The sequence below is a fragment of the Podarcis melisellensis genome, assembly GCF_964234715.1.
Source record: "Podarcis melisellensis genome assembly, chromosome: 12".
Lineage (NCBI taxonomy): Eukaryota > Metazoa > Chordata > Lepidosauria > Squamata > Lacertidae > Podarcis > Podarcis melisellensis.
The window spans coordinates 2,501,654-2,517,837 of record NC_138544.1 but is presented as its reverse complement, the minus strand read 5'-3'; the positions used below and the strand labels follow the sequence as shown (position 1 = coordinate 2,517,837).

Genomic DNA, 16,184 nt, shown 5'->3' with positions numbered 1-16,184 from the left:
TAATTTTCCGAGTTTCACCTGTAAATAATGAGAAGAAGAAGAAGACGATGACTCCAGGGCGGTTTATAATGCTAAAAACACATTACAGAACATCAATGCTAAAAGCATAATAAAAAGCATACTGATTGATGCACCTGAGTTTGCTCCAGCTGACCATCTGTGGCTCTCCACTTGACAACGCATGGGATCCTCACCTGCCCTAAGCCAAATCCCTCTGAGTGGCCACAACCTCCTCCCAGACCTGAAGAGCCCCATGATCTCCACCTGGTCCACTAGCAATCTGGGCTGTGTTCCCTTGCCTGCCTCAGCCTCCTGGAGTGCACTTCCCACTCTTCCCAGCACCTCAGAGCCCACCATGCCCACAGAGACAGGGACATCTCTGGTTCTGGTGATGCCCCCCTCCCCTGGCTCCTCTGAACTGTCAGCTGCTCCTGCAACATCTCCTGATGTCCCATGAGTACCTCCTAAGTCCCCCACCCGCCTTCCCCATCTCCAGCTTGTCCCAGTATGTCCCAGTTGCGGCTACCCTCCTCACTGGGATCCTCTCTCTTCTCCTTCCTCAGTGTCCTGCCGGCTTATGGCACACTGCCACCTTCAATGGTATGAATCGGAAGCAGATAACAGGAATGTGTGGGGTGTGGTTTGCACCTGTGATGTGCATGTGCTTTATGTGTGTGGAGGATGCATGTACTGTGGAGATATGTGTGCCAGACTCAGTGCACCCATTTTGGCCATGTCCACCCCTAGATTGCAGTGTGTGGGAGGTTTGGCCAGGAAAATAAGTTAGCAGCCCCTGATACAATTAGTGCTCAAGAAGTGTGCTACCCATTTTTGGTCTGGTGTTCCAGAGAACTGGATCCACAGCAGGCAGAACCACAACAGAACTGGGTGGCTTGTTTTTATTTTACCTATTTTCATATACTAATCCCACCTTTCTTTCCTGATGGAATGCGATGTGGCTTGCATTGACTTCCCAGTCCTAAACCTACTTTGCTTCAGAATAGTGGCTACATTATGTGCCCTTGGAATCATGAATTAAAAAAAATATGCATCAGTTTTGAGGAGAATGAAAACCTGAGAACTTGAATAGAGCCACTCTACTCTACAGCACCTCAAATATATTACATTACATTATATTATATTACATTAAATCTATAGGGCTGTTGAAATACGTTTCCGTAGATCACAGATCTCTTACACATCAGGCGCAGTCTGATAAAAAGAAAAGTAACTTCCACCCCCTTAAGTGTTGCTTAGCTATAATGCTGAATTTTATCAATATAGAAATTGAAAAAAAAGTTCTGCTGTCTTAAAGACAAAATCGCCAACCATGTTAAGTGATGAAGTAACAAGAAAAGAACACAAACACACACAAAAGGGGTGGAGCTCAGATCTTCCCACTATGTCGAAGTTTTTACATAGATTTCATCTGACATAAAGCATTATCGAATATGAGATTCAATACTCCAGACTTCATATCCCCATTAAATATCTCTCTCTCTCTCTCTCTCTCTCTCTCTCTCTCTCTCTCTCTCTCTCACACACACACACACACACACACACACACACACACACAACCTCCCACCCCATTGATTCTTGCTTGCAGAACCAGGTCAAGCATTACTCACCCAGGTGTTCCTGCTCATACTCTCTGATCTGAATTGCACTTTTTGTGAAAGCACGTTCATTAAACGTGGTCCCACAAATGAGCGGTATCTTCAGTGTAGTATACTAACGCCATCTACATGACACAATAACAAAGCAATCTTGTGTACTGGAAAATAGAAGTTGAAAGCCTACATTATTAGATGCATTTATATTATCTTTTGCTTCGCTTCCCTTATAATTCTCTGCAAAGGGTTTTAATTATGGCAAATAAGCACTAATGAAATCAAGGAAGCAGAACAAAAATCAGTGTGTAAATGCCAAAGAGAGTAATTAAGTATTATTAATAAGAGTGCCAGCATTAAAGCGACTTTGCAAAAGAAGCTTTCTGAATTTTTATTGAATTACAATTTACAAGCCTTTTCTTTCATTCACCCTCTCAACAATTCACATAACCATTTTCCAGATTCTTTTCTTAGCCAAGGATATCTGAAATGGCCTTTTATTTTCAAGAGAAACTGCCCTTCTCCAATACTCCTTTGCCAAATACGTTGCTTTCTTAGGAAGTATAAGGAAAGAGAAGCCATTTCCTAGCACGAGCCGGGGTTTCTTACAACCAAAAAATCCTAGACGCAATCCAGTCAACAGTGGCGTAGCGTGGGGGGTGCAGGGGGGGCCGGCCGCACCGGGCGCAACACCTGGGGGTTAGGGTTAGGGGGCGCAAATCCACGGATTAGGGGGCGCAAACCCACGGGTTAGGGGGTGCAAATTACTTGCCTTGCCCCGGGTGCTGACAACCCACGCTACGCCACTGCCAGTCAAAACTAAGCTCTTTTAACTCTCTTAGATGGTGCTCATTCATTTTTTGGTGAATATAGCTGCTTTTCACTCATCTTCTGAAAAGGAGAACTAGCTTTTGTATTTTGTTTTCATATACTATATCTTCCTCAAGGCCATGTAAAGAGACATGCAACATTGTTAAGTATTTCATCAGCCAGTCAGACAACAAATTAAGTATTCTGATAGGAAATTATAGCAATTAAAAAATGGATTACTAGAAGAGCAGTCTTGTATAGGTATGGTCAAAATAAAAGGTTTTAGCACCTCAGACATAGTCCACAAGGAGTGGCATAAGCTCCTACATATCGATTTTCTTCAATAAAGACGTGCAGAAGCCGTTATAATGCAGGTTGCACAAGAGGATGTATTTTTGAACATGAGGTTTCTAGTGCATCCTTTACTTGCATTGCCCACTGCAGATGAAGGCGCACAATTCTGCCCACAGCACCATGAAGAATGAGAATGTGCAAGCCCAACCCTTGTTGCTCAGCCTAAGTCTCCAAAAGAGCAAATAAAATCTAAAAATATTTAAAATCATTGCACTTAGAAACATAGATACCAGAGAGAAGGGTTCCAACCTGAAAAAAAAGGAACACTGAACTACTGGTTTTCTATGTATAAGAATGTGTTCTGTGCTCTTGCAGCCTGAAGTGGTTTAGTTGAGACACAGGCTGACTTCTGCATCAGGCATATACTAATAGAATTGCAGAGCTGGAAGGGAATATGCAGGAATATGCAGCTGTCCTATACAAGGGGCAACTCATCTTTATTTCACTGACAGCTAACATTTTTAGATATACACTTAATTTAGGCCTACAGTGAAAATGTGCTGTGTAAAGTGGCCTATTGTTTACTCTCTTTTGTCAAAAGAGTCCTATGTTAATAGAAATTTGGCTGTACCAAACCTGATCTACCTTCCTCTGCCTTCATTTTAGTTAGAAAGGTCTTACTTTTCAATTTCTTTTTAAAAGACTTACAAAAGTCTTGAGCAGAATTTGTGGTGATGCCTCTCTAAAAGGGCTTTTGAGGTGTCCAGGGACTTTTGGGGGTTCTTAGCACAACTGCTTTCTAACAGTCCCAGGCTAGTTATTGACAATTTTGATAGAAAGAATCATTTGTCCTACTTTACAAAGGCACAAAACAAAATCAGAAACTCACAATGGTCTTTTAAAAAATACTCAGCAAATGCCCTTTGCTACTAGGCTTCAAATAAATTCTATTCACTGCATGGATTTTACAGGATTCTGGCAGAGGAAACCCCAGAGATAGAAAAAGCACTCTTAGAATGTTGCTCCTTTGAAAAATGTATTCTGAAAAATGTGTCTGTGTGCGTGGATTTTCTTTAGAAAATCAACTGGGTTGCTTGTTTTTTCATCCTTTGTTTGCTTGCTTACATACTTTGGTGTGTTGGATGTTGGGAGTCCACCAACTTGGTATGTTTACAGAGTATGATTGTCTTGAATAACATTGTATCATAGAATTGTACAGTTGGAAGGGATCCCAAGGATCATCTAGTCCAACCCCCTGCCATGTATGAATCTTTTTGCTCAAAGTAGGGCTCAAACCCACAAGAGATTATGAGTCTCTTGGTCTACTGAGCTATCCCAGCAGGGGAGTTGAACTAAATTAGACTATAAGCAAAGAGGTTATTTAACTCATTCATAGTATCCTCTGGTTAATAGACTGAAACATGGAAATGTGTGCTCTGGGAAGCATTTCATTCACAAACAATCCAGGACTTGAGGGGAGGCTGGATCAGACAATTCTGGTGTCATCTATGAAAGAGTTGCATGGAAAGCCAGGCTTGCATATGCATGCTCGATTATCCATGATCTCTGAGTAACCAGGCAGGAAAGATTTTCTTTATTTCTGCATTCCAAAATTTTATTAGTCTCAGTTACATTCCTGTCATAATAATAATTCCTTATACAATAACTGCAATATTAATAACTTCTATTCATGCTGACACATTAAATGATTTATAGAACTACAAGGCACAACAACATATATTTTGGGTTAAATTGGCCACAACTTTATTGAATTCAGATGTAGGTAAGCCTTGGCATTGGGAGCGTGTCCCTCTCAGCCCCCTGCTGAGGGTCTGAGGCATGACAGGGTCAGTTGGGGAAGATGGGACCAATGCAAAACACAGCTGGTCCCTCACTGCATCGGTGCGGGGAGATCTGTGGCCCCTCCACTGTGTGCTTGAGGACAGACTCCCCTCATGACCCTGTGGTCACTGCTGCAGGAAGCAGGTGAGTCACCACACCACCCCTTCTTCAGATGTTAGACTAAAGGATTCCTCCCAAAGCCTAAACCGCCAAAGTTGTGACAATTGCTGTGGGGAAGGCTAAACCTGCAGAGTAGGGAAAATTCCTTCCCAGCCCTGAAGACAGCAACCATTGTATGGCATAGCAATGTCCGAGGGCCCGGAAAGAAAATGTTAGTCTGCAAGAAAACAAGAGGGTGGGCTGGGTGGGTGATGCTCTGGGGCCGAGAGCAGCACTGGCTCCTTTTTGTTCTCTTGGAGCAGATCAGAGTGAAGCCTCCTCCAGTGCAAGTCCGCCACGACTGTCCCGCCCCAAGGCTGCCACAGATTGGTGGGAACCAGGCAGGCACATGGCGTGGCTTCTGAAGGAGGGGGAAGCACCGCACCAGGTCGCAACTGCTGCTCACCTCTGTACCAGGTAGGCGACCATTCCTGATTTCTGGCTTAACAAACTGTGCTTCAAAATAAGGAGGCAACATGAAGAATAGACAGCTGTACAGGTTCACACACCAGTGCAACAAGCAGGTGGCCTCTAATTGCCCCCCCCAATATCCATAAACTTTGATGAAGCATAAACATAAACTTATATAGTGCTCAGTGACCCATATCAGTAAGAAATCTAGTTCTCTTTAGAGACACTTGTATCTTTGCATGATGGTAGCGCTGCATCAGCTTTCAGTTTATGAATCAAAACAGATTCCAACACTTGTATACTGCATGAAAATGTATATAAGCATTTTGCATATTAGATTTATGAAGATGCTTATATCTTCTTGAAATGAATTATTTTATCTACCAATCCACAAATGTGGGTTCCTTTATACACCAACTTCATACAAATTCATAAGACCCTTTGATGAAAGATTTAAACATCATTCTTTAATGCACTTTGGGGACTTTGGTCAATACCTTAAACAAATAAAAACAGTGAAGTCAAATAATTTTGACGGGAAAGTTGCTTCCATGGACAAATTCCAGAAGGATCACTATGCTGGTCTGTGGGTGGGATGGGGGGGGGGCAAGCACAGCACCTTCTGTTACCAAATCTGCTTATATGTTCCCATACATATGAACCCACACCTTTCATATGGGTTCTCAGAGTTGGGAATTGACTCTGGGAATCTTTACTGGAGGCAACTGATTAACACTAAAGTTACTGTCCCTGTTGACTCAAACTTCTATCGTGGTTTTAAACTGGCCTTTTCGTCTTGGTTTCCCTCCAACCATGCTTTACTCAAACTTCTGCTGTTTTAAGTTACCACTACTTCCCTCTCAGCAGCTCTCCCTTCTAGTTCCCATGCTATAGTCACTGCCGTTGGTGCAACATGCCTTGACTTTTGCTTCCCTATCATGCAAATTCAGGATTGTGATGAGATATTATAAATCCACCAGTGGGAGTTGTGTCATGTCATTCTTACATATTTATGATACAGGGAGAAATATTAAATATATTAAATATTAAATATATTACATAATCAACACTGAGTATTAAATATGCAACATTACAGAATGGTTAAGGTGTTTAGTTCAACATAAGGCAAAAACATAGGCCACATTGCCTTTGCCATGAGTTTAATACAGTTCATCATAACATAGAGATAAAGATAGGTAGAATTTTTGCCCTATATGGAGTACTGAGGCTTGTGCTGTAGGAGTCCAGCAGAACTGTGGGAAACAAAACAGGAAGGGGGAAAGTTCACATGCAAATATTGGGGGTTCACAACTTGCAAAAGTTGTAGGTGAACAAGATTCATGAGTGAGAAAGGCAGACAGAAGTGAGAAAGATGGGATGCTATGGTTAGTTTTTTGTCCTGAAATAAATGCAAGCAGCTAAACTGGGATCTTCATGCTGAACTAACGGGTCACAGATCTACTACTGAATGCTGCTTACTTCCTTGCATAAGGTAGTGGTATTTGTGACACACAAGTAATCCCAACCAGCCTTCAGAATTCCAATTTCCTTGGATTATCCTAACATAGTTAACAATGGAGAAGGGGGACACTGGTTTTGGGTGTATCCCCCTCCCCTACCAAAGCTCCCACATGTCACAGCTTGTGGGAACTGAAAAGAAAACACGTTTGAATTTCTCTTGGGTCAATGCAGTTTCCTTCCCCTTTGGAGGGGGACAGGGAGAGAGAGTTGGAGTTTGGCATCATGCTGCTAAGGAGGTTCATGGTGCTCCCCTTGGATGATAGGATGAAGGACAAGCAGTCCCAAAGCCCGAATTGCTCTGCTTGCATATTTATAAATGAGGGTAGTTTATGAAAATACTCTGCAGAGCTCGCTTTCTCTCATTACAAGGAAACAAACATCAGTGGAAGGAACTTTTTACATCAAGGAAAGTGGCATAAGCCTCATTTTTGTAAAATAAAAATATGAGCCTGTAACAAGAAAACAAAAATTCAGTGATCTGAATGGATACACAGTCCCACTTTCTGCACTGGTGCTTTTAAAATGCTTGTTCCTCATATTTATATGGACAGGCTCTGTTGTACTTTCCAAAAAGTTAAATATCACTCCCCCCCCCCAAAACCCTTTTATAGTTGGGTACTTTATCATACAAATGTTTTGCTGGAAGGATGAATATGCCTCCTGCAAAGTGCCAAGTTAATGGAGACAGCAGGAACCATAGTGTGAAATACAGTTAACTGAACTACCACAGGCAACCCCAGAAGATCTGGAAAAGGCAGAAACCCCCGTTGTTACTACTTCCATGCCAAATGGAAAGCACATACAAGGGCTGCTTATCTCACCTTCTTTTGTAAGCAAGTGACTGTCATGTAGTAGGCACAAAGGATACTTTAGATCTTGTGGAAAGAAGCTTTTCTGCCACCCTGACATATCTACTCAGCACCGACTTGGCTCTACACTAGGCTCAACTGAAGACTAATTTGGGGCCCAGTTTGTAACTGTATATTTTAGGATAGTTGTCACTATAAAGCTTTCTACCGCCACCCAAATAGTTAGTCCCATGCTGGATCAATAAGATACGTTATGTTCAATTTATACAGGTAAGCCTTGAATCAGGATTCAAGATGAATCAGATTGGAGAACTGGGTCAAATCTAACAAAATGAATTTCAGTATGGACAAATATAAGGTTCTGCACTCAGGCAGGAAGAACCAGCTGCACAAATATAAGATGGGGAACAGCTGGCTTACCAGTAGTACATGTGAAAAGGATCTTGGGGTCTTAGTAAACCACAAGCTGAGCATGGGTCAACAGTGTGATGCAGCAGCAAAAAAAGCTAATGCAATTCTAGGCTTTATCAACGGACGTATAGTGTCCAGATCAAGGGAAGTAAAAGTACCACTCTATTCTGCCTTAGTCAGACCACACCTGGAATACTGTGTTCAATTCTGGGCACCACAATTTAAGAAGGATGTTCACAAGATGGAATGTGTGCAGAGGAGGGTGACCACAATAATCAAGGGTCTGGAAATTAAGCCTTATGAGGAACAGTTGAAGGAGCTGGGTATGTTTATCTGAAAGGCTGTCACATGGAAGAGGGAACAAGCTTGTTTTCTCCTGCTATGGAGGGTAGGACACGAATCAATGATTTCAAGTTGCAAGAAATGAAATTCCAACTAAATATCAGAGAGAACTTTCTGAGAGTAGGAGTTGTTCAGGAGTGAAATAGAGTCCCGCAGGAGGAGGCGAGCTCTCTTTCCATGGGTGGTGGTGGTGGTGGTGTTTAAGCAGAGGTTGGATGTTCATCTATCATGGATGCTTTAGTTGAGATTCCTGCATTCCAAGGGGTTGGACTAGATGACCCTCAGGGTCCCTTCCAACTCGACAATTCTATGATTTTATGTTGCGGTTCTACATGTTTGCATGAGATTAAGTCAGTTAGTCAAAGTTTCTCACATGATCAGAACATCTGTATATGCAAGTCAACTAAAGAGTAGTAGCTTGACAATGGTAACAAAACTGCAGGCGCAACATATGAACTGTGATTTAAGGATGTAGAAAGATAGGTCATTTTCGTAAACTTTGACAACACCACACAATACAACACAACACCATAGGACAAAGAAAACATACTATATTTGCATAAGAAGAGAAGACCTGCCTGACTGAATCAAACAAAGGTTCAGCTAGTCAAATATTCTATTTCCAAGAGTCTCAAGTCAGATGTCTCTAGAGAAGTTTGTAAGTAGGGCATGAAGGTCATACTATGCTTTATGCCCCCAAGGTTTGGTATTCAGAAGTATATAAGTAGGACCTGCAACGAAGTGTTGCAATGTGGAGCATTGCTGTTCCATACTCTCATCAAGGATGCTCCATTCCATTCCTCTTCTCACCCAACTTTCAGTTTCTTTCCTCAAAAGTAAATCAGTTTTGTGGCCACCGAGCATGCATGGAAGTTCCAATTAGCTATTATGGCTAATAGCTGTTGATAGACCTCTCGTCCATGAACTTGTCTAATCCTTTTTTTAAAACCATCTAAATTATTTGCCATCTCCTCGTTTCTGTGGTAGTGAATTCCTCAAGTTAATTATGCGTTGTAATTTAAATTACCAGAGTGGGGAGAGCGGGATTTGCAATGAACATGTTTGAGATGATGAACTGTGTCAGCCAAATTGCCAAGCGCAGTTCAACACTTTATCCAGCTCTAGCTCCTGCCCCTCCCTCTGCTAGGAAAGATTTCAGAAGGTGAACGCTAGGAGTGTCAGGGTACTATAAAAATGCTGGATAAAATACAGGCAAAGCCTCACTCTTTCAGTTCTACAAAGGTAAAGAGAAGACAATAAAATTAAAGAGATTTGGAAAGCTGGAGTTTTTCAAGAAGAAAGTGGGATGGGGGAATCTGCTACAAAAGTCACTACCAAAAAAAGCTATTTAATGTCTCCTGCTGAGCCGTTTTTGCTCCCCGCTATCCAAGGAAAAGGTCAACGGGGCTGAAGACATTAGCATACCAAAGTCTAGATCAGTATTTTTCAAACTTCTGATACCTGGAGCACATTTTTCCAGACTGAATTTGCAGGCACACTTAATTCTCTTAAACTTAAAAGGGTGGCAGGGGAGTGTTATTTCTTGGCCACTCCCAGAAAAATGGGTGGGTTCCTTGCTGCAACTGTGGGAGAGCCCAGCTGTTACTGCCTCCCCAGCACCACCCAAACTTTGGTCAGGTCTTAGGAATAGAACTAGGCTTTCTCACAATGGTTCAGCTTCTTATATTATCCCAATTACGGAAATTGGGATGCATCTGAGACTCTCTCACACTTGTCAGTTGTCTTGCTGGCACCAGTAGGAAACCCCTGTGCATCCCTACTCACCTCACTGGCTTGGCTTGTCCAACATGCAAAGCCAAACCTTGACTTAGTGAGACTGTGCAAATGTGGGGTGCTAGAAACCGAGTTCTCAGCTGCTTTGCTCTTCCCTGGTCCATTCTGCTGCCACGCCGTGCTGAGCTAGGCGTGTTGTCCAAACCAGACTCATGGCTAAGCTCTCTTCACAAGCTGCAACCTTCCCCACGGCGTCCCCTTTGTTGGACTCATCATTCATTGCTCTTTCCCCCTCCTCCCATGTCTATTACTTTGCTAAGTCTTTGGTATATTATTGGAATACTCAAAAATACACCTTACATTGCCTATGGGTGTTCCTGTCAGCAGCTGAACCAAGCAGGAAGGGGAAAGTCCCACCTTCCTTTTCCAGTTCGGCAGCACCGGAGGAACCGTGTCTGGTGCAACCAGGCTTTCCACATGCAGTGGTCAGCTGTCTTGAGTAAAAAAGAAACAAAAAGAAGCCGCTAATGAGAGGTTTCCTTGAGGCAGCATAGAAACTAAAAGTTCTACATCAATCAATAAGCTCAATAAAGTAGCAGCTATTATGGCCTACTTAAACATTCCGTGATTAAGTTCTTCATTTATTAGAACCAAAGCTATAAAACAATCAAACCTCTTAAAAGTCTGGTGTTGACAGCATAGGAAAAAAGCCATAAAATAGCAATCCATGATCAAAAAAGCTATTAAAGATACAGATAAAACCACTATACAACAAGCTGTGGTGGTATCAATGCAGATATTTTGTGCTTTTCTCAAGGTCAGGAATAAATGAACATCTGAGAGTATGCAGTCTATCTCACGTAGGTTCCAGCGACTGCAGAAGACCCACCAGGCATTTTGGCTATGGAAACAAAGTGCTTCAAGATGCAATTAAAGAATTAGAATTAGCAAAAGTAAAATAGATAGCAGTGGGCCTTTGTCCACCTTAACAGTTAGCATCAGCATTTTTGCCAACTATGGTTAGCTCAATCCAAAGTTTGCAAATCTGCCTCTAAGTGGGTGAGTGGTTCTCAACTCTGGGAGGCAGGCTAGTTGCCTGTCCTGGATGGGACTGCCCTCCCTCAGAGGGGCAGGTACAGTGGTACCTCGGGTTAAGAACTTAATTCGTTCCGGAGGTCCGTTCTTAACCTGAAACTGTTCTTAAACTGAAGCACCACTTTAGCTAATGGGGCCTCCTGCTGCTGCCGCTGCGCCACCGCTGCACGATTTCTGTTCTCAACCTGAAGCAAAGTTCTTAACCCGAGGTACTATTTCTGGGTAAGCGGCGTCTGCAACCTGAAGCATCTGTAACCCGAGGTACCACTGTACATAGTTTGGTGGTGCTCCATGAACTACTGTTGTCCCTTGAAGCACAGGAGCGCCTTTCCTCAGCTTCAGCTGGTATGCCAGCTGCAGCCGCTCCTGCGCAGGGATCACTTCCCCACTGTAAGTCATGCGTTGGTAACCTCAGTATTGTATCACTGCAATGCACTCCAAGTGGGGTTGCTTTTGGGTCCAGAAGCATCTGCATCACTGAACACTTCTCTGATTCCCCCCTTGATGTTCTTGATATAAATTTTAAACTTTTGAGCAGGGGTCAGCAAACTTTTTCAGCAGGGGGCCACAGCTGAAAAAGGTTGAGGACCCCTGATCTATGGCCTTCTAAATTTGTTTGTTTCTATGTTATGTATTAAGAAGATCAAACCTACCCATTTCTCTCCATTCTGAAGGAAATCAGCCCTGAGCGCTCACTGGAAGGACAGATCCTGAAGCTGAGGCTCCAATACTTTGGCCACCTCATGAGAAGAGAAGACTCCCTGGAAAAGACCCTGATGTTGGGAAAGATGGAGGGCACAAGGAGAAGGGGACGACAGAGGACGAGATGGTTGGATAGTGTTCACGGAGCTACCAGCATGAATTTGACCAAACTGTGGGAGGCAGTGGAAGACAGGAGTGCCTGGCGTGCTTTGGTCCACGGGGTCACTAAACGACTAAACAACAACATGTTATGTATTTCCGTGTTTTTATATTGTAAACCACCCTGTGATCCTCAGATGAAGGGTATTGTTGTTGTTGGTATGTTGATATTTCTCTATTCTCTATTTGTCTCAAGTTTTTGTACGGATGCCTCTCAATATCCCTCCAACAGCAGTCACTTCAACGGAATGTTCCAAATATCTTCAATAAAACTTTTTGGCAGCAGAATACAGACTACTATCAAACACTTCCATACAGCAAAAGCATTTTTAACAATGCAAGTCCTTCATAGGATGTGTGTCCCACTTTAGCATAAAAAGTGCTGCAATGGTCTTCCTTTTTAAAAAATTCTACTTACAATCATTCATTAGCCCCTTTCTCAAACACTTCAAAGCAATTCTCTGCTGCAATTGTTGCGATGAACTAAGGATCAGCAGGGGTCAGCACTTCAAAACACCAGAAAGGGAATGATTAATTATTCATTTTTCCTCATTTTAAAATAATACAGAAGACTAATTAAACAAACATCCTGTCCTTAGACTGCTGTGTGTAATATGACTCAAACAGGCCAAGTGCGGACATAACCATGGTTAGCGTATGATGGAGATGACATGTCACTTATTACAGCCTCTTTGGGATCTAAGTGATGTCCCTTGTTTTTCAACTCACCACCACAGCCACTTTCAGAGAACTCTACAAAATGCCTATCAAACCCCCAGAAAAATCTGATAATAAGAGCTACGGTAACTATGCCCTCAACACCACATTAAAATGCAACAGAGGCTAATTAACAAGAGAGTCATCACGTGTTGTACTAGAAACTGGGAGGCCAAAGCCCCTCAGCCAGGAAGCTCACCAGGGGATCCACCTCCATGCTGTTGCGAGAATAACGTGGGAAGAGTGAAAACCCCAAGTGTCCCTAGAGCTCCTTGGAGGAAAGTGGGATAGAAATGTAATAACAAAAACAACAACACTGTCCTTCTGAATTGTCTTGAGCTGCAATTCCTTGTTCATTCTGGGCCAAGTTATGCACTATATTACTCATATTCTTCAATATGCAAAGAATCATGGAATCACAGAGTTGGAAGGGACCCTGAGGCTCATCTAGTCCAGCCCCCTGCAATGCAGGAATCTCAGCTAAAGCATCCATGACAGATGGCCATCCAACCTCTGCTTGAAAACCCCCAAGGAAGGAGAGTCCACCACCTTCTGAGGGAGTCTGTGACAGGGAAAACCAGCCGCCCAGCTCAGAGGGCCAGGCTTCTGTAATAGAGATATATAAGGAGCCAGGGCAGGTTCCCAGCCGCAGATCTCAATGGAGCCAACCCTGACCTTGTGAGTTCATGGCTAAGGCAAAATTTGAATGGGATGCTTCCTGATCATCCACATTTACTCAAAAGTAAGCCCCACTAAGTTCCACAGGGCATCTTCTTAAGTAAATGCAGTGTCTGCAGCCTGTAACAGCTCTCATAAACAGCTCTGATAAACGGATCTTGCACCAAGCCAACTTCTTTTTTAATCTCACTGAAAATCCTGCTGTGCCCCACTCTCAATTTTGTCCTGATATTGGAAACTCAATAAACGACTGCTAGAAATAGGTTCTGGGCTCAGCTCTGAAATATTGTAAGAATTCTTGAAGGCAAGAATTCCTACCAAGCATTGATTTTCACATGGAAAGAGGAAATAGCTTCAAGCATCCCGTGACTTATATATCTCCAAAGACTCTGAGCTCTACATTGCTTATTCAAATCATTCAGATCTCCAACAGGGAATTGGGGGAGGAACCAGCTTCTGGTGTTGATGATAAAGATTACAAGCTCTCTTTTCTATTGTAATTAAACCAGCAGAGTTTGCTGGTGACCTTTCAGAAACACATATTCCCTAAATTATAAATGGAACATTGATCCACTATCGTTTATTACAAAACTAGCAATCAAAAGCCCCTGAGAATCTTTTTATCACATAAGTGCATTTGTAACTTATCAGTCCATAAAGAACCCACTGGAATAAGAAATGCCGAATTTGCATAATCAGCTCACTTGCTACACAGGGCGACAAGGGAAATATTTCTCTGGCCTAGTTCTTGTCACAGTGATACCACTTCAGAGTGCAGGTTCACATAACTGAGTGCTTTCCTCACCATGGAAAACCAGATGATGGGGAGAAGCGCTCTAGCTGAGCCTCCTTTCTGACATGCTCCTCATGTTATCTGTGCAGATCCTTTCTTTTGAATAAAGAGCCATTCCATCACGTGAACCCCTTCTTCACCCTGAAAAAAAATACATCCCGGAGAAGAGATTCCCCACCTCAGTGAGGTCTAGGTCCTGGATTCACACCAGACCCTGAACATGTGATATTGCTAATGGAAACTGCTGTATGGGAAATGGTGGGCAGAAAGTACCTTAAGCCAGGCAACGTATAAGCAAGTGGAGAGATGCATAAAGTTATTATTACCTCTGTTCCACAGATGATGAAAATGACCTTTGTTGAAAGGCTGGTTCAGAATGAGAAGGCAGATCTGCAGGTTTCCTGCAAGAAAAGATTGTATTGTTAATTCCCTGCACTACTTGGTATTCTCCTACAACCCATTTCTAGCTAATATACTGTACAGCCAGAAACCTAGAAAAGCTGCAGCATTATTGTATATATTTTGAAGAGGACCACTTTGCTTTAAGTTTCATCTATTTGTGTGTATGTGAGTATCTATGCTCACTTTAAAGCAGGGTAAAAAACTTCGTGGGTACATTTTAGTAATCTACTGGCATTCAGTCTAAAACTAAAACAGGGATCCATTGTACTTCCATTAATACAACGTGCAGAAGACCAGTGTTCATTATATGAAGGGTAAATGATAAGAGCTTTCAAATTACTAGATTTACAGGGAAATTGGGTGGTGTGCTGCAGTGCTGGGGTGCCAGGTTTAGCTTTGGGGACAGGACTGTCTCCAGATTTGAAGGTCCCTCCAATAAAGTGTCCCTCTGGGTAGCCCCTGGCATCTCTTACCCCCAACCAGAAGGTTCGCTATCATCTAGAGAAAGCAACAGCGCAATGATCTGTAGTGAGCCATTTTAGATTTCTTGCAATGACCCAAAGTAGCATTGTTCCAGGACACAGTGGGAGATTTTCAATGGCGGCATCTTGCTACAAACCAAACCCCAAGGAAAGGTAGGTGGGTATGATGAACCCAGTACAGGTATCAGCACCTATTGGCTATGCAAGTACACTGTGCCACTGGGGGAACTCTGGTTCAAAGCCCTGCTCAGCTAGAAAGCTCACCAAGTGACCCTGGGCAAGTAACTATCTCTTTCTCTCAGCCAAACCTACCTCATAGGATTGCTGTGAGATGCAAACTGTACTATGAGCTCTATGGAGGAAAAGGGAGGACATAAGAGAAAGAAAGAAAGAAAGAAAGAAAGAAAGAAAGAAAGAAAGAAAGAAAGAAAGAAAGAAAGAAAGAAAGAAAGAAAGAAAGACACTACTTCAATGCATGTTTATTGAGAAGTCCCACCAGGTTCAATGGGATTTACTACAACTTAAGTGCACAGGATTGCACATGCATTTAGTAGGGAGCAGACACCAGAGTGGCTGGAGAGACCCAGCCAGATGGGCAGGTAGGTATGTATGTATGTATGTATAAATAAATAAATATACCTGCAGCCATCAAACTGTTAGAAGCCAAATAGATGGTACAGCTTTTATATGGTGCTGTTCAACAAGGTCCCTCTGCCAATTGCACACCACTAGAACTGGTACTACAAGGGACATGGGTGGCGACACCCACAGAGCCTAGGGCTTGTCGATCGGAAGGTTGGCAGTTCGAATCCCTGTGACGGGGTGAGCTCCCGTTGTTCGGTCCCAGCTCCTAGCAGTTCAAAAGCACATCAAGGTGCAAGTAGATAAATAGGTACTGCTCCGCCAGGAAGATAAACGGCGTTTCTGTGCGCTGCTCTAGTTCGCCAGAAGCAGCTTAGTCATGCTGGCCAATAAAGCGAGATGAGCGCCGCAACCCCAGAGTCATCCGCGACTGGACCTAATGGTCAGGGGTCCCTTTACCTTTAACTTAGAACTGGTTCAATTGAATGTTTTGAGACCAGCCCTACAAGTGCCTAAACACGTCTCCAATGCTACCATATGTCTTGAAACTGGATTCCTAAGAATTGAGGCCAGAGTATGGCTTCCCACACTTAATTATTGGCTGAGACTACCCTTCCTCCTGTGTGGCCTT

The 16,184-nt window shown here is 42.9% G+C and overlaps 1 protein-coding gene across 6 annotated transcripts in view; it reads right to left on the bottom strand.

The window, feature by feature from the left end:
* The window catches only part of TPK1 (thiamin pyrophosphokinase 1), a 251,460-nt gene that overhangs the window by 199,299 nt on the left and 35,977 nt on the right, over positions 1-16,184 (bottom strand). For 5 of the 6 annotated variants that reach the window (XR_014173172.1, XM_081931180.1, XM_081931184.1 and 2 more), the window contains exon 2: positions 14,414-14,488. The exons of the other annotated variant lie outside the window; for it this stretch is intronic. Coding sequence is in view for 4 of the 5 variants with exons in the window: in XM_081931180.1 (XP_081787306.1) it covers positions 14,414-14,488 (75 nt within the window). In the remaining variant the exon portion in view is untranslated. The remainder of the gene's footprint in view (positions 1-14,413; positions 14,489-16,184) is intronic. 6 annotated transcript variants of the gene reach the window in all.